At 36.7% G+C, this 20327-nt stretch overlaps 1 protein-coding gene across 2 annotated transcripts in view; it reads right to left on the reverse strand.

Annotated features, from left to right (window-relative positions):
• The window catches only part of LOC133634244 (multiple PDZ domain protein-like), a 137801-nt gene extending 117872 nt beyond the window's left edge, over positions 1–19929 (reverse strand). For both annotated transcript variants that reach the window (XM_062027368.1, XM_062027367.1), the window contains exons 1-6: positions 19745–19929; positions 15331–15420; positions 8921–9081; positions 3996–4214; positions 3808–3876; positions 3614–3736 (exon numbers count right to left, since the gene is read on the reverse strand). In XM_062027368.1, coding sequence (XP_061883352.1) covers positions 3614–3736; positions 3808–3876; positions 3996–4214; positions 8921–9081; positions 15331–15346 — 588 coding nt within the window. In that variant the 5' untranslated portion in view covers positions 15347–15420; positions 19745–19929. The remainder of the gene's footprint in view (positions 1–3613; positions 3737–3807; positions 3877–3995; positions 4215–8920; positions 9082–15330; positions 15421–19744) is intronic.
• Between the last annotated feature and the right edge of the window lie 398 nt (positions 19930–20327).

A 20327-nucleotide genomic window follows, 5' to 3' on the forward strand; every position in this document is an offset into this window, starting at 1 on the left:
TCAATGCTAACAAGGAAGATTCTGACTATGTAGGACTGGTAGTAGTGGATCCACAGCCATGGTTCTGCTACACAATACTTCAATGCTAACAAAGAAGATTCTGACTATTTGGAACTGGTAGTAGTGGATCCACAGCCATGGTTCTGCTACACAATACTTCAATGCTAACAAGGAAGATTCTGACTATTTGGAACTGGTAGTAGTGGATCCACAGCCATGGTTCTGCCACACAATACTTCAATGCTAACGACTGTTGTTGGCTTTGAAAGTAGGATTGCTCTTTTGCATCTCAACGGTTGTTTTTCTCACTACAATAGGGAGAAACCATCCTTGCCCAGGCACACACCTGTTTTGTTTTGGTTAAAACATTTGGGGTCTTGGCACCAGCTGCTGGACTAGATCTGAACAGTCTAAGTCTAAGACTAGATCTGAACAATCTAAGTCTATGATCATGAACTGAAGAAGTCTACTCGGATGAAAGGTGAAAAGTCTTACAAGACAAACCAAACAGTCCAGTTGTGATCGATTGAATGCCCTGAGATGACATATTGCATACAACATGACATACAACATGACATATTATATACAACATGAAATACAACATGACATATTATATACAACATGAAATACAACATGACATATTATATACAACATGACATACAACATGACATATTATATACAACATGAAATACAACATGACATATTGTATACAACATGTAAACAATAGGGGTGTAACGGTACACAAAAATTTCGGTTCGGTACGTACCTCGGTTTAGAGGTCACGGTTCGGTTCATTTTCGGTACAGTAAGAAAACAACAAAATATACATTTTTAGGTTATTTATTTACCAAATTTGTAGACAATTGCTTTATCCTTTTAACATTGGGAACACTATAATAATTCTGCCCACGTTAATCAACATTAAACTGCCTCAAGTTGTTGCTCACATTAAATAAAATGACAAAACTTTTCTTCTACATATAAAAAGTGCAACATTAAACAGTTTCAAGTCAACTCATCATGCTTAATTTATTACAGCATTTGGGAAGCCTGTAGTTGATTTATTATGTCAATTTTATATTTTTATCAATATGTGACAGCAGGGACCCTGCCATTCAAAACTAGGCTGCTCCATTACTAATGATTAATGTAACTATAGCTGAAAAAATAGTACAATAGCAATAGGAGAGACTATTCATCCCTGAACACCATGGAGTTCATGTAGGCTTAATGATGCACTTACATTATTATATCAACTATCAGAGACAGAAACTTTTCATTTAACATAATGTCCTTTTTGCTGCTTCAACACAGCTCAATCAACACAGAAAAAGGTCAAGTGAAATAACAGACAGACAGGGCTTTGCTGTCTGTAACACACACACACACACACACACACACACACACACACACACACACACCCCGCAAAATGAGCTAACGTTACGCTAAAAGCGATTAAGCCTTCACCTCAAGCCAGGACTGTGAGTGAGCTGAGCTGCATTTTATATTTCTAGAAGGTCAACGGGCTCATAGTGATGTTACTAGTCGTTGACTGGGAGGTGTTTATTTTAATCTGGGGAGAGTCCGCAACCTGATGATTACCTGCTAAACGCTAAGCACTGACTCCATGCGCTCTGAATACTCACTGCTGATTGGCTGTTACTGCTCTGAACACGCACTGCTGATTGGCTGTTATCGCTCTGTTTGTAACCAATCAGATGGTTGTGTGGGTGGGACAATGCTGGGTGCTGTGTAGAGGACTGACAGAGACAGAGGCAGAAGGAAGTGGAGGCGGCTACATAATATGTTCATGTGGAAACTCGTTCGGTACACCTACGAACCGAACCGAAACGGTTCAATACAAATACAGATACCCTTAGACCCCTAGTAAACAACATGAAATACAACATGGCATATTGTATACAACATGTAAACAACATGAAATACAACATGAAATACAACATGACATACTGTATACAACATGTAAACAACATGAAATACAACATGGCATATTGTATACAACATGTAAACAACATGAAATACAACATGACATACTGTATACAACATGTAAACAACATGGAATACAACATGACCTACTATATACAACATGTCATACTGTATACAACATGAAATACTCTATACAACATGACATGCTGTATACAACATGAAATACAACATGACATATTGTATACAACATGACACACAGTACACAACATGACACACTGTATACAACATGACACACAGTATACAACATGAAATACAACATAGCATATTGTAAACAACATGACATACTGTATACAACATGAAATAGTGTATACAACATGAAATACTGTATACAACATGATACACTGTATATAACGTGAAACACAGTATACAACATGACACATTGTATGCAACATGAAATACTGTATACAACATGAAATACTGTATACAACATGACATACTATAAACAAAAGGAAATACTGTTTTCAACATGATATAGTATATACAATGTGACATACTGTATACATAACATGAAATAATGTATACATCATGAAATACTGCATACATCATGACATACTGTATACATCATATCATACTGCATACAACATGACACACTGTATACAACATGACACACTGTATACATCATGACATACTGCATACATCATGACACACTGCATACAACATGACATACTGTATACATCATGACATACTGTATACATCATGACATACTGCATACAACATATCATACTGTATACAACATGACATACTGTATGCATCATGACATACTGTATACATCATGACATACTGCTTACAACATGACACACTGTATACATCATGACATACTGCATACATCATGACACACTGCATACAACATGACATATTGTATACATCATGACATACTGTATACATCATGACATACTGCATACAACATATCATACTGTATACAACATGACACACTGTATGCATCATGACATACTGTATACATCATGACATACTGCTTACAACATGACACACTGCATACAACATGACATACTGTATACAACATGACACACTGTATACAACATAACACACTGTATACAACATATCATACTGTATACAACATGACACACTGTATGCATCATGACACACTGTATACAACATGACACACTGTATACAACACATCATACTGTATACAACATGACACACTGTATGCATCATGACACACTGCATACAACATGACATGCTGTATACAACATGACACACTGTATACAACATAACACACTGTATACAACACATCATACTGTATACAACATGACACACTGTATGCATCATGACACACTGTATACAGCATGACACACTGCTTACAACATGACACACTGCTTACAACATGACATACTGTATACAACATGACACACTGTATGCATCATGACACACTGCATACAACATGACATACTGTATACATCATGACATACTGCATACAACATATCATACTGTATACAACATGACACACTGTATGCATCATGACATACTGTATACAACATGACACACTGTATACAACATGACACACTGTGTACAACATGACAGTAGAACCAATTTGTTTCAGTCTTAAAACGATGGAAGCCATTCCACATTTGGTCTCAGGAAGTTGTACCTGCCCAGCTGCTCCTCCAGGCAGGATAGTCTTGACCATGACTCCTGTGCTCCGCCCTCCTATGATCCCAAATCCAAGTCCTTTCCCATCATTGGTCAGCTCGATGATCTCCAAGTGACGCCTCTGAAGGAGCAGAAAGAGCAAGGTGCTGTACACGTTAAACTACTTTGTGTTCAAGATGGTTTTGGGTTTACCTCATGAGCAATTGCAGACAGGTTCCTCCCCATGGACATGGTTCGGGAGATCCGAGGGGGTGTGCAGTACTAACACAAACAGACATCAAGAACGCTGAACAGTGCTTTGAAGTCATGTTTTCTTACAAATGGCATACTTTGAAAGGCGATGTGTTGCACCATGGGACTAGATTGCTTCCTACTAGTACCTGTGACTCCGTGTGAGTGCAGTTGTCTGAGTAGAGGTCTGAGAAGGACAGATCCTGCGAGTCCAGGGAGGAGACGCTCCCGTCCCTGCGCAGAGACCTGCTGGGTCCTCGGTTCTCCATGGCCCAGGTGTAGGAGTCGCTGTGACTGAGCTTGGTGTCCAGTCCCACGGCCGGGCCCTTGCCACAGTTCATGGACACGGACTTGGAGAGGCCCTTGGCCTGTCAGGTGTGAGGGAACCATGGCGGGTTGACACAGGGAAAGTGAGGATTGGGGAAGAAAAGAGCAGAGATAAAGGAGAGAGCGGTTGATGGATGCCATGGTGGGGTGCAGAGACCGAGAGGGGAATGGATGAGGGTGATCAGGAGATAGTGGAGGTGGAGACATTTATTGTGGAGGGGTGATAAGAGACAGAGAGAAATGGGATGATTGGCACGTAATTGAGGGCTATAAATAGCATGCGAGGAGACATTTCTGACATGAGAGATTCAAGATGTTCACCAGATGTAAATGAGAAGAAGACTGCCGTGCTATAACACTCTGCTTTGTTTGCTTTACTTCTTACACAAGGGTCACAGAGACTGTCTGGTAAAAAGAAACAATATTCTGTTTGCCATTCACATTAAGGTGTCTCTTGCTAAAACCAGTTGGGTGGATAAAAGAAATAAAATGCTAATCAGATATTGTCGTGTATTGCTTAAATCAGAGTGGAAGACATCCGAGAAAATCTCTTTCGTTCTGTGCCGTCTTCTTAGGTGACAGAGTTTGTCCAGTTCTTATAAAATGGTAAATGTGTTATACTTAAAAAGCGCTTTTCTACCTTCTTTGAAATTATTTCTACATTCACACATACATTCACACACTGATGGCTGCCATGCAACACGAGCCATCAGGAGCAAGGGTGAAGTGTCTTGCCCAAAGACACAACAGACGTGACTAGGATTGTGGAAGCTGGGGATCGAACCTGGAACCCTCAACTCATTATCGACAGGGGACTATTGTTTATAGGCTGGCTTATACACCCAATTATCCTTTATCACCTAAAGTGCTGCTGGTCCTCCCAACCTCCAGCAATCATTTAGAAATATGGATTAGAACATTACAAGATTATTCCTCCTGTTGCCTCACTAAATTAAAACTACCCTATAATCACTTCAATGTACTCGCAAATGTGCTCTGAAAATAGACCACAAAAAACTGTGCGACAAGGGATTTCAACTCTTTTATCACATTTTTGTCAGGCTTTTTACTGACAGTTTGGTTATGTTTGGGTTTTCCATCAGGCGACCGCACGCGGTCCTCTCGTCGGCCACGGATATGGCCGTTCCATGGGCGACCGCCTCGCCAATTGCATCTGACTCGTCTCCGGTGGATTCGGGGAAACTTGGCCTGGCAGCCCACCGCCATTTCTCCCTCCGCCCTCCCTTGGTTTTGAACTTTTTGTTAAAACTTAAAACGTCTGTTAGCCGTTAAAGGAAAGTGGGCTACTGTCAGGCTTGTCACTGACAGTTTGGTTATGTTTGGGTTTTCCTCTGTGTTTGTGTTTATTTCCTGTCAGCGCTCTTATTTTGTTTCTATTTCCTGCATGTCTCTCTGAGCGCTCATTTCCCTCACCTGTCCCTGATTGGCAGCCTGGCACACCTGGTTGCAGTTGCCTATCAGGCTGCTATTTAAGCCTGCCTTGCCCTCCAGTCAGGGCTCAATGATTGATTCCTGTTGCATGTTTCCTGTCTCCTGTTATTCTGTTTCCTGTCTCCTGTTATTCTGTTTCCTGGTTCCTGTTATTCTGTTTCCTTGTTCCTGTTGCCTGGTTTCTGTCTTCTGTTATTCTGTTTCCTGGTTCCTGTTGGCTGTTGCCTGGTTCCTGTCTCCTGTTATCCTGTCTCCTGTTGGCTGTTTCCCCTGGATATGCATTTGCCAGTTGAACTATATGTTTTGTTTTACATTAGTCACGTTTTCCTTCGCTACGCCTGCCATCTCTGCATCTTGGGGTTCAAGACCAACAGTAGTCCCTGACAATTTTGCTCCTAAAATAAATCAATCCAAATTTGATCAAACTAGAAATTTTCCCCCATCTGTATAGCATGTTTGAAATTAATTTAAACCATCATTCTATAAATCTGTTTAACAGCTGTGGACTACCGCAGAACAGAAATTAGGATTGGTTTCTGGAGAGACGTAAGACTATTTTTCAGTCCAGGTCTCCTTGAGGTCTGAGCCTGTCCCAGCTGACTCCAAGCATCAGGAGGTCATGCTAAAGACACAAATGCATGTAGTCGTACCCAAAACCTTCTTGCTCTGAGGTGCCGGGACAGACCATGTCTCTACGCTGTAGTAAAAAGGATATTATTCCTTTATACAGTATCCTTATTAGCCTATTGACACAAATATAAAGTAACTTCCAAAGACACAAATACTGTGTTGATTTTGTCTTCAAAAGTCTATCACTGGTAAAGTGAAGTAAAATAAATTGTATGTCATTAGTCACCATTATTTTAAAGTTAGCATCATAACTCCTCTGCCGTTGCACTTTTTCCAGCGGGTGTCATGACTGCGACTCTTCATGTCGTAACGTGAGTGACAGGAAGAGAAACTCCAACTCTCGGAGTCGTCATTTGGCCACTTCTTGGTTGGCAAGTAGAAATCACTTCTCCACCACTGGAGAAATATAACCTTAGAGGAAAATGTCATTTAAAACATGTGTATGCACGTACAACACTTAAAACCTTTATCATATTCACATGTGGAATTAAATGATAGAATGGATTAAGCAAATAAATCAAACAAAGTATTAATATGATTCACTTTATGAGACTGTTCAAACTACAAGTGATCACAAAGTACACGGAAGAACAATTATGATCAACATTGTGTACCTTTGTTTGAGATAAAGATTATTTATGTATTTAAAATGTGTTTACTTACTATGGTATATTATTGATGTATTTCCTGTTCTGTTACAAACAGAGAATAAGGAAATGGGATAAAATTGCTATGATATGAAAAGGGGTAGGATTCAATAAGCTCAGCTTCTTCCTACTCCTTTTCGGACATGCTGTATTGAAACAACTGGAAGTATGTGATGCCAGTGTTTCCCACACATTCATTTATTTGTGGCGGCCCGCCACGAAAGAATTACGTCCGCCACAAATTAAAAAAAATATATAAAAAAATAAATAAAATACTTTTTTTTTTTTGTTGTCCTGTCCAGCTTCTCAGGCAAATCATACTTCTCTTGTTTCCTTATTTGTATTTGACCACTACTGTTTTCTGTTTATTTGTTACTGACTGTGGCAGGACACCTCTGCCTCTGTTTCACTTTATGTTGCTGGTAAATAATATGGTTGTAGTAGTAGGCTAAAGTTACATTATTTAGTATGCACTAATTAAAGGGGCAGAGCTTTAAGAGACATTTTAGCTTTTATATTTTATAAGATATATATTTTTTTGTAAGAACCACAATTAATAAATATATTTCAGTGAATAACTTATTGTTCAAATCTGTATATAAATATGTACATAAAGTGTTGTAATTATATTGTAAAATGGATGGATAGATGGGTGAAGTGTGAAGTGAAGTGAATTATATTTATATAGCGCTTTTCTCTAGTGACTCAAAGCGCTTTACATAGTGAAACCCAATATCTAAGTTACATTTAAACCAGTGTGGATGGCACTGGGAGCAGGTGGGTAAAGTGTCTTGCCCAAGGACACAACGGCAGTGACTAGGATGGCGGAAGCAGGGATCGAACCTGGAACCCTCAAGTTGCTGGCACGGCCGCTCTACCAACCGAGCTATACCGCCACTTATTATTATTGGGTGGACGTTTAAAACAAAACTGTTATTATCAATTAGTAAGTGTAAATTTTTTGAGCCTTTTTAGAGAAAATCATATTGTAGTAAATTATGCAAATTACTCGATGATGTCATTGTGACCACGTCCATAGCCACGCCCCCACCGCCACAGGTATCTTGGCAGTTTATGGGAAACACTGGATGCATTTAGGGTTGTACGCTGTATGTTACATTAGTATGTTACTAGTATAGTACCGCGATACTAACAAATTATATTTGGTACTATACCGCCTCTAAAAAGTACCGGTTTTATTTTATTTAAGGACTCAATTGCAATAAGAAACACGTGTGTAATGTACTGTAAGATTTTTTGGTAAAATAAAGACAATAATGGAATTTTGTTGTGGTTTTATTTAGAAAAGTATCGAAATACATTTTGGTACCGGTACCAAAATATTGGCATGGGGACCACCCCCGATGCATTACATTGTATCGTATGCATTTTGGAAATAAACTGAAACAGAACTGAACTGAACCAGTATTTTCCAATTTTAGTCGTGAAAAAATGTTTTATTATAATTGTATATTCAGCTGATTGCAATATTTTGGCCAGTCAAAACTGGGATTTGGACCAGGAAGTCCAAAAAGAAAGACTGTGAAGTCATCCTTGAGCAAGACACCCGTCTTTAGGTGTGGTGAGATGAAGAGGTCGTCTTCCCTAAGGTGGTAATGCCTGTGTTAGTCTTATGCTCTTAGCCTATTAGCAAGTCATCACACTTACTGCACCAAACCTCATCAACTGCCAAACAACACCAAGCTGAAGACCCGGACTGAGTGCTGATCTCCGGGTGTATACAGTGTGGTCCCTACTTGGGAGAACAAAGACCACATCCCACACAGCCAGCCTGGTTCTAGTCTTGCACACATGTCTCTTCTTCCTTCTCGCTCCCTCTCCATGTCTGCAGGCTTTAGTGTTAAGCCAAGGTAAGCTGATTAGTCATCCCGTTTGCTTCGTGCATTCAGTATTTTGGAAGCGATTCCAGCTCCTTCTTCAGCACACACGCACACACACCACACACACCACACAAACACACACCACACAAACACACACACAGTGTAGACTTGCCGTACCTTGGCTGCAGGCTGGCGTTGGGCCTTCTGCAGGCTGAGAATGTGAAGGAAGAGGCGGCTCCTCAGGACGCTCTTCAGCAGGCTGAGTTTGTCCTCAGCTTCTCCTCGCTCCTTCAGTTTGGCTTGAAGTCGCTCCACAGCCTCCAAGGCACGCTGAGTATCTGCAGAGGAATTCATGTTCATGTGTTCATCATGCAGCCTCACTCCTGGACGACTTTGTTGTCATCCTAGATCAGGTGCTGTGTCCTCAGAGAGACCAAATCTATCAATTATTTTAGTAACAGAGTCATCTATCGATTAGTTTCTTTGATCAATCGCCACAGTGCATCAATACTAGTGTTGTCCTGATACCAATATTTTGGTACTTTTCAGTACTTTCGTAAATAAAGGGGAGCACAAAAAATGTTATTATTGTCTTTATTGTAACAACAAATGTTAGTGTAGATGAAACATATGTTTATTATTGTCATTTAGTCCTTAAATAAAATAGACAACTTGTCTTTTAGTAGTAAGTAAACAAACAAAGACTCCTAATGAGTCGTATGCAGTAACATATTGTGTCATTTATACACCTATTATTTTCTACACATTATGAGGGACAAACTGTAAAAATGGATTATTCATCTACTTGTTCATTTACTGTTAATATCTGCTTATTTTCTGTTTGAACATCTTCTATCTACACTTCTGTTCAAATGTAATAATCACTTATTCTTCTCTTCTTTGATACTTGACATTAGTTTTGGATGATACCACACATTTAGGTATCGATCCGATACCAAGTAGTTGCAGGATCGTACATTGGTCATATTCAAAGTCCTCATGTGTCCAGGGACGTATTTCAAGACTTTATAAACATCATATACATTTTAAAAAAAGGAAAAAAGATTTTGTGATGCTAAAAAATATATATGTAATCATCGTGGTATCAACTCGATATCTATTTGACCAACATGGACTTACATCAAGAAGTTGCAGGATCATACATACGTATATGTCTATGTATATGTGTGTGCACGTACGTACGTACACATATGTACCTACACACATACACACTTACACACACACACATACATACATACATACATACATACATACATACATACATACATACATACATACATACATCTCCTAGAGATGCGCGGTTTGTGGACACAACCGCGGACTCCGCGGATAATCCGCGGGTTGGGCAGATGCATGACAAAAAAAAAAAAAGATTTTAAATAGATTCGGGCGTGTGGCGGTTGAACCAATTCAGAAAAAAAATACATAGTTAAATGTTGTTACCCACATACGAAAAAGGAGCAGCACTCTTTGAAACAGGCAATTATTCATCAGGCACTGCTGCAGCTTTCACGCCAAATTTCTTCCCCCCTACAAAAGCCTTTGTCACGCCAAATTTTTTCCCCCTACAAAAACCTCCCCCCCTAACCCTAACCCAGCCTCAAGTCTCTTTGAATACGATGCCACAAGCTTGGCACACCTATCTTTGGGCAATTTCAACCATTCCTTTTTGCAGCACCTCTCAAGCTCCATTAAGTTGGATGAATAGCAACAGTTTTTCATCCAGGACGTCTGCCCAAAGATAGGTGTGCCAAGCGTGTGGCATCGTATTCACAAAGACTTGAGGCTGGAATTGCAGCCAAAGGTGCATCAACTAAGTATTGAGCAAAGGCTCAGAATACTTATGTACATTTTACTTTTTTACTTGAATACATTTGCAAAAATGTTGCAAAAAACTTTTTTACAATGTCATTATGGGGTATATTGTGTGCAGAACGTTGAGGACAAAAATGAATGTATTCCATTGCGGAATAAGAATGTAACATAAGAAAATGTGTAAAAAGTGAAGTGCTGTGAATACTATGGCGTCACATTAGTACCAAAAATCCAAGCGCGTAAAAACTGTTATCGCGCGCTGATTCTCCACTTCGTGCGCGCGCGCGACACCCTTTCTGCGCGCGCGCTGTGCCTTTCTGCGCGCGCGCTGTGCCTTTCTGCGCGCGCGCTGTCTCGGTCTGTGCGCTGTCATGTTTCATTTTGGTACGTTGGGGGCGGGCATGCTTACACCGCCCCTTCTTTCTGATTGGCTTTGAAAAAAAATAAAAAAATAAAAACAAATAAAAAACAAATAAGAAAAATACAACTTCAAGTAGGTTGTAAAAAAAAGGCAGATGAAGTGAAACTATAGCAATGCTTTTCTTTCCACTCTCTCATGCACACAGATACTCATGTTATGAGAAGTATATTGTTTCAAAAATATTAACATTAATTGTTGATATTTTAAACATCTTTCAGATTACATTGCTCAAATTCAAAAACCACTTTACTACACAAATATTAGGCCCAATGTGCAAGATTATTCTATTAGTATTAGTTATTTTTATGTTTTATCATATCTTAGCTTATTTTTATATGGTCTTATTATATTTATATTTCAGTTTTTATTGTATTTTATTTTATTTTATAGTTTTTCATATTGTAGTTTATTTTTATGTTTGATTATATCTTATCTTATTTCATATTATTTTTGGACTTTTACCTGATGTGTATTCTAATTATTTTTAATCCATTTATTTGATCATCTAGTGTTTCCTCAAAGAGCCCTCTGGATCTCCACGTCCAGAGGGTTCCTGTGATTGGCTATTGTCATTGTGTTGCTATTATTATTGTTGTTGTTGTTTGTTTATTTTTATGTACATGTTTGACTGTCTTCATGGGGTGTGGGTGTTATTTCTCATTTTGTTTTTAACTATGTAAAGCACTTTGAGCTGCATTTTAAATGTATGAAAAGTGCTTTATAAATAAAAATGTATTATTATTATTTTTAGTAATAGTACCCTTACAATCACTCCAAACCAGTTCAATAACTTACCTCTTTTTCAGCCAACATTTTTTGATCCACTTCTTCCAATGACCCGCCCTGCTATACTTCTGATTGCTCAAAGCCAATCAGAAAGAAGGGGTGGTCTAAGCATGCCCGCCCCCAAAGTACCAAAATGAAACATGACAGCGCACAGACCGAGACGGCGCGCGCGCAGAAAGGCACCGCGCGCATGCAAGAAGGCGCCGCGCGCGCGCACAAAGGCACCACGTGCGCGCAAAAGGGTGTCGCGCGCGCGCACGAGGTGGAGAATCAGCGCGTGATAACAGTTTTTACGCGCTTGGATTTTTGGTACTAATGTGACGCCATAGAATACTCTCCGGGTGATGTAAGGCACAATTTGCAGAAATAACATTTTCAGGAAATGTCCTGGGAAGTAGTAATCATGAAAATATGCAAATTAATCACACACTTTATTTTGACTCTGCATGCTCCTTTAAGTTAACCGTGTTTACCTGAAAGGCATCAAGGTACGCACGGGTCGCTGGGAAGTTTCACTCCAAATAAACACCCTGACCAGACTTCCGATCAGTTTTGAACAAATAAATGACGTGCAGTCAAAGAGAACACATCAAAAATGTTCCCGTATGACATTATGACGATGAAGTTGCATTTGTGTCCAAATTTTGTTTTGTTTTTTAAATTGTATTTAAATTATGCAGGCAAGTAATAACCTGTGATTAATCATGATTAATCCAAATTCAAACATGTGATTTATCTGATTAAAACAATATTTATTTGATAAACATATGCCCTGAGAAGGGTTAATCAACAACAAAACCAAAAAATACACTCTAACGGCCTTGAAGAATATTAGCCTTTCAAAAACCGCTGCAAACATAATATATATATATATATATATATATATATATATATATATATATATACATATATATATATATATATATATATATATATATATATATATATATATACACCCAAACAATTTTGTGGAATATCCTTCATTTCTAAGAACAAGAATAGACTGCCGAGTTTCAGATGAAAGTTCTCTTTTTCTGGCCATTTTGAGCGTTTAATTGACCCCACAAATGTGATGCTCCAGAAACTCAATCTGCTCAAAGGAAGGTCAGTTTTGTAACAAGCTAAAGTGTTTTCAGATGTGTGAACATGATTGCACAAGGGTTTTCTAATCATCAATTAGCCTTCTGAGCCAATGAGCAAACACATTGTACCATTAGAACACTGGAGTGATAGTTTCTGGAAATGGGCCTCTATACACCTATGTAGATATTGCACCAAAAAGCAGACATTTGCAGCTAGAATAGTCATTTACCACATTAGCAATGTATAGAGTGTATTTCTTTCAAGTTAAGACTAGTTTAAAGTTATCTTCATTGAAAAGTACAGTGCTTTTCCTTCAAAAATAAGGACATTTCCATGTGACCCCAAACTTTTGAACGGTAGTGTATATATATATATATATATATATATATATATATATATATATGTATATATATATATATATATATATATGTATAATTATTACTATTATTTAGTTTGCCCCCTTTACTGTTTATGAATTGAGTCTATCATCCAAAATCCGTATGTAAGACAATAACGTATGTTTTGATTTTTTTAAGCAATTTAACTCATAAAATACAGCAAGTAAGAGGTGGCTAACAGTGTAGCTATTGAGAGTACAATATTGCGCCCATAAAGTACTCTAAAAAAACATCCAAAAAGCACCAACAATACTCCATTTACATGTTGTGACCTGAATATTGACCAAGTATTAGTGATATTGTTATTATAAGTGCTAACGCAGACTGCAGAGAGCTAACTAGCTTATGCTGCTATATTGACATATTGAGCTGCTGTATCGCCTCTGAGTTGGTGAAAGTTAATTGTAGATGATAAATCATGTCTCTCACCTGGATAGTAGAAGGTTGTGGACATAAACCAACAAGTTGGTCAACTTTGACATCCAACTTAGACCCGGAGATGATCAGAAACACACGAAAATAAGTTGTTTTGTAGTGAGGATTATAATGAATTGTTGATGTAAAGAGGAAGATATAAACATCCCATCAGTCTTTATCCCAGTGAGAGCAGACATTGTACAGTAAGTGATAGTTTTATTATGTTAGTACATCTTGTTTAGCACTTAGCAATACTGCTACATGATGCTTTGTGTTTGACTAAACCTGCATCTGTTTAGCACACAGCTTCTGAAACTTGTAGATCATCCTCCTTATATTCAGGCTCAAAAATAGAAGTTTCTGGATCATCATTTGTCCCAAAGTAGTCTTTGTTGTCTCTCATCAAGTCTGCCATGATTAGTAGTCTTCTTGTTGTTATTGAAGGGAAAGTGAACGTTGTGACGCGTCTGTGAAATTAATACGTCGCTGTATGCTTGAAATGATCAAAATAATAAGTAAATAATACTTGTTATTATGAATGTTACTACATGACATATATACTTACATCATGTATATATTACATGTTATTATGAATGTTACTACATGACATATATACTTACATCATGTATATATTACATGTTATTATGAATGTTACTACATGACATATATACTTACATCATGTATTACATGTTATTATGAATTTTACTAGATACTACATATATACTTACATCATGTATATATTACATGTTATTATGAATGTTACTACATGACATATATACTTACATCATGTATATAGTACATGTTATTATGAATGTTACTACATGACACATATACTTACATCATGTATACATTACATGTTATTATGAATGTTACTACATCAATCAATCAATCAATCAATGTTTATTTATATAGCCCTAAATGACATATATACTTACATCATGTATATATTACATGTTATTATGAATGTTACTACATGACATATATACTTACATCATGTATATATTACATGTTATTATGAATGTTACATGACATACCGGTATATACTTACATCATGTATATATTACATGTTATTATGAATGTTACATGACATATATACTTACATCATGTATATATTACATGTTATTATGAATGTTACTACATGACATATATACTTACATCATGTATATATTACATGTTATTATGAATGTTACTACATGACATATATACTTACATCATGTACATATTACATGTTATTATGAATGTTACTACATGACATATATACTTACATCATGTATATACTACATGTTATTATGAATGTTACTACATGACATATATACTTACATCATGTATATACTACATGTTATTATGAATATAACTACATTACATATATTTGGGTTTTTTGGTGTATTCAGTGTATTTATTGTAATTGGTGTATTTAGTGTAGTTGGTGTATTTAGTGTATTTGGTGGATTAAGTATATTAAGTGTATTTAGTTAATGAGTAACAAGTGTAGTAATTGTATGTGTCAGAGGGATAAAGACGCTGGTCACTACAAAGTAGAGAGCATATGGAAGGCAGCCGTTACTATGGCAACCATGCATGACACCTTTAATGGTAGGCCACAAATATATACAGTATGTCAGCTTCATAAGGTACTGTAAACTTACCGATGATGTCCATCATCTACGTGTGGGATCAACTCCTTCTGGATGACTTAATGTCTCACTTCATCGCCTGTCTGACACAGACAATAACATCTGAAACAAAGAAAATAATAAACAATAGCATCTAAAATAAAGGAAAAAATACACAATAACATCTAAAATAAAATAAAAATATACAATAACATCTCAAATAAAATTAAAATAAACAATGACATCTAAATAAAAATAAACAATAATACCTACAACAACAACAAAAATAAACAATAACACCTAAAACAAAGATAAAATAGACAATAACACCTCAAATAAAGAAAAAATAAACTATAACACCTAAAACAAAGAAAAAAATAAACAATAACACCTAAAAATAAAAACAATTATAAACAATAACACCCAAAACAAAGAGAAAAATAAACAATAACACCTAAAGCAAAGACAAAAATAAACAATAACACCTACAACTAAGAAAATAGTAAACAATAACACATAAAACGAAGACAAAATAAACAATAACATCTAAAGTAAAGAAAAAATCAACAACACTTGCAACAAAGAAAATAAACACCTAAAACAAAGGAAAAAACAAGGCAGTTGCTTTTTTGCAGACCAACATACTAGTTTTCATCTGTTTTATGATCAATTAATGCCACTGAATCAACTTCCTGTCTTACGATCAATTATTGCCACTGAATCAACTTCCAACCGTGATGAAAGAAATACTCACAACTCAATATTCGTTACATTCTTTTACAAGCCAATATATGGTCAACTAATTCTCTTTAGCGGGATTTAAATGTCCAAAAGGCTTTATGGTAATTAATGAGGACACACTGACGACTCCTGGAGAGAATAGTACTGGACACACCATTAGGTACACCTGCACATTGAAATAAAACAGTGTGCATGTGACAATATGTTAATATTGAGTCACAACATTAGGTACACACATATAAAATAGTACAGTGTGGATGTGACAATATGTTAATGTTGAGTCACAACATTAGGTACACACATATAAAATAGTACAGTGTGCATGTGACAATATGTTAATATTGAGTCACAACATTAGGTACACACATATAAAATAGTACAGTGTGGATGTGACAATATGTTAATATTGAGTCACAACATTAGGTACACACATATAAAATAGTACAGTGTGCATGTGACAATATGTCAATATTGAGTCACAACATTAGGTACACACATATAAAATAGTACAGTGTGGATGTGACAATTTGTTAATATTGAGTCACAACATTAGGTACACACATATAAAATAGTACAGTGTGCATGTGACAATATGTTAATGTTGAGTCACAACATTAGGTACACACATATAAAATAGTACAGTGTGCATGTGACAATATGTCAATATTGAGTCACAACATTAGGTACACACATGTAAAATAGTACAGTGTGCATGTGACAATATGTCAATATTGAGTCACAACATTAGGTACACACATTTAAAATAATACAGTGTGGATGTGACAATATGTTAATATTGAGTCACAACATTAGGTACACACATAAAATAGTACAGTGTGCATGTGACGATATGTTAATGTTGAGTCACAACATTAGGTACACACATATAAAATAGTACAGTGTGCATGTGACAATATGTTAATATTGAGTCACAACATTAGGTATACACATATAAAATAGTACAGTGTGCATGTGACAATATGTTAATATTGAGTCACAACATTAGGTACACACATATAAAATAGTACAGTGTGCATGTGACAATATGTTAATATTGAGTCACAACATTAGGTACACACATATAAAATAGTACAGTGTGCATGTGACAATATGTTAATATTGAGTCACAACATTAGGTACACACATATAAAATAGTACAGTGTGCATGTGACAATATGTTAATATTGAGTCACAACATTAGGTACACACATATAAAATAGTACAGTGTGCATGTGACAATATGTTAATATTGAGTCACAACATTAGGTACACACATATAAAATAGTACAGTGTGCATGTGACAATATGTTAATATTGAGTCACAACATTAGGTACACACATATAAAATAGTACAGTGTGCATGTGACAATATGTTAATATTGAGTCACAACATTAGGTACACACATATAAAATAGTACAGTGTGCATGTGACAATATGTTAATGTTGAGTCACAACATTAAGTACACACATATAAAATAGTACAGTGTGCATGTGACAATATGTTAATATTGAGTCACAACATTAGGTACACACATATAAAATAGTTCAGTGTGCATGTGACAATATGTTAATATTGAGTCACAACATTAGGTACACACATATAAAATAGTACAGTGTGCATGTGACAATATGTCAATATTGAGTCACAACATTAGGTACACACATATAAAATAGTACAGTGGGCATGTGACAATATGTTAATATTGAGTCACAACATTAGGTATACACATATAAAATAGTACAGTGTGGATGTGACAATATGTCAATATTGAGTCACAACATTAGGTACACACGTATAAAATAGTACAGTGTGCATGTGACAATATCTTAATATTGAGTCACAATATTAGGTACACACGTATAAAATAGTACAGTGTGCATGTGACAATATGTTAATATTGAGTCACAACATTAGGTACACACGTATAAAATAGTACAGTGTGCATGTGACAATATGTCAATATTGAGTCACAACATTAGGTACACACATATAAAATAGTACAGTGTGGATGTGACAATATGTTAATATTGAGTCACAACATTAGGTACACACATATAAAATAGTACAGTGTGCATGTGACAATATGTCAATATTGAGTCACAACATTAGGTACACACGTATAAAATAGTACAGTGTGCATGTGACAATATGTTAATATTGAGTCACAACATTAGGTACACACATAAAATAGTACAGTGTGCATGTGACAATATGTTAATATTGAGTCACAACATTAGGTACACACATATAAAATAGTACAGTGTGCATGTGACAATATGTTAATATTGAGTCACAACATTAGGTACACACGTATAAAATAGTACAGTGTGCATGTGACAATATGTTAATATTGAGTCACAACATTAGGTACACACATAAAATAGTACAGTGTGCATGTGACAATATGTTAATATTGAGTCACAACATTAGGTACACACATATAAAATAGTACAGTGTGCATGTGACAATATGTTAATATTGAGTCACAACATTAGGTACACACATATAAAATAGTACAGTGTGCATGTGACAATATGTTAATATTGAGTCACAACATTAGGTACACACATATAAAATAATACAGTGTGCATGTGACAATATGTCAATATTGAGTCACAACATTAGGTACACACATATAAAATAGTACAGTGTGCATGTGACAATATGTTAATATTGAGTCACAACATTAGGTACACACGTATAAAATAGTACAGTGTGCATGTGACAATATGTTAATATTGAGTCACAACATTAGGTACACAAGTATAAAATAGTACAGTGTGCATGTGACAATATGTTAATATTGAGTCACAACATTAGGTACACACATATAAAATAGTACAGTGTGCATGTGACAATATGTTAATATTGAGTCACACAATTGTACTACATCATGTTATTTAAGACATTTACAAAAGAGTGTCAATTTACTTCAAAATAACACACACACAGATTAATAAGTGTACACAATGTGTTATTGTCCCAGTAATTAGCAAAAATATGAACTGCCTAATCGGCATTGATTCATTAGTGTTTCTTTATTGGCCATAAAGATGATGTGTGATTAATGAATGATAATATTTGTGTCACTTTTATGTGTTTCTCAATCTGTGACACTTTCTTTACTAAAAAAGGTACAATTACAGCAACACATGATCAGGGATTATTTCAATAAAGTCGGCTTCTTCCTACTCCTCTTCGAGCATGTTAAAAATCTGATGTATTTATTTCCAATGAAACTACTTCAGGTGGTGACTTTTTGATTGGCAGCTGTCAGCTAGCAATCAAACAGTATGTTTATCCATCCAATTTTCTACCGCTTGTCCCTTTTATATTTACGCTTATACAGTTTTACTGTTGCTGGCACGACTTGGTGTACTGCTCAAAAAGAGTTATTACAAACAACAACACGTCTAATGCAAACATTGTTTGCGGCGATGGATGGTGCAGGTGTACCTAATCAAGTGTCCGCCGAGCAGGCCTGATTGAAGAGCTAATTAATGATGGCGTCACGTGACGTCCAAACGTCCTTCACGCGCTGTCCACAACTTATTGGCCGCCGAGACGAGACAACATCAGTAACGAACATGATTAAGTAACTTATCGGCCGCCAAGACAACATCAGTGCGAACATGATTAAGGCCAATTAAAAAAAACGGCGCGTTTAATTGGACCCGCTAGCATGTCTGTGGCGTCTTTATTACCGTCACGTCCGTCCCTCCAGCCTCCAGGAGCGGCAGCAGCAACTTAAGTCCGCGGCGCCGCATGTCGCACGTCGTCAGGCTCCGCCGGAACATGGCCGGACGTGGGAGAAGGAGAAGAAACGCCACATTTGAGAGCAGCAACAAGTCTTTTAAAGCCTCCAAAGCCTGGACGCTGGCGGGGAGGCTGCCCGTGCGCATGCGCACTGCTCTGATCCCCTCGGGCGGGGGTCGGCAACCCGCGGCTCTAGAGCCGCATGCGGCTCTTTAGCGCCGCCCTAGTGGCTCTCTGGAGATTTTTCAAAAATGTATGAAGAATGGAAAAAGATGAGGCGGAAAAAAAATCAATGTTTTTGTTTTAGTATGGTTTCTGTAGGAGGACAAACATGACACAAACCTCTGTAATTGTTATAAATCACACTGTTTATATTAAACATGCTTCACTGATTCAAGTATTTGGCGAGCGCCGTTTTGTCCTACTTATTTTGGCGGTCCTTGAACTCACCGTATAGTCTGTTTACATGCATAACGTTCTCCGACTTTCTAGGACGTGTTTTATGCCACTTCTTTTTCTGTCTCATTTTGT

Source organism: Entelurus aequoreus, linkage group LG18 (genome assembly GCF_033978785.1).
Source record: "Entelurus aequoreus isolate RoL-2023_Sb linkage group LG18, RoL_Eaeq_v1.1, whole genome shotgun sequence".
Classification (NCBI taxonomy): domain Eukaryota; kingdom Metazoa; phylum Chordata; class Actinopteri; order Syngnathiformes; family Syngnathidae; genus Entelurus; species Entelurus aequoreus.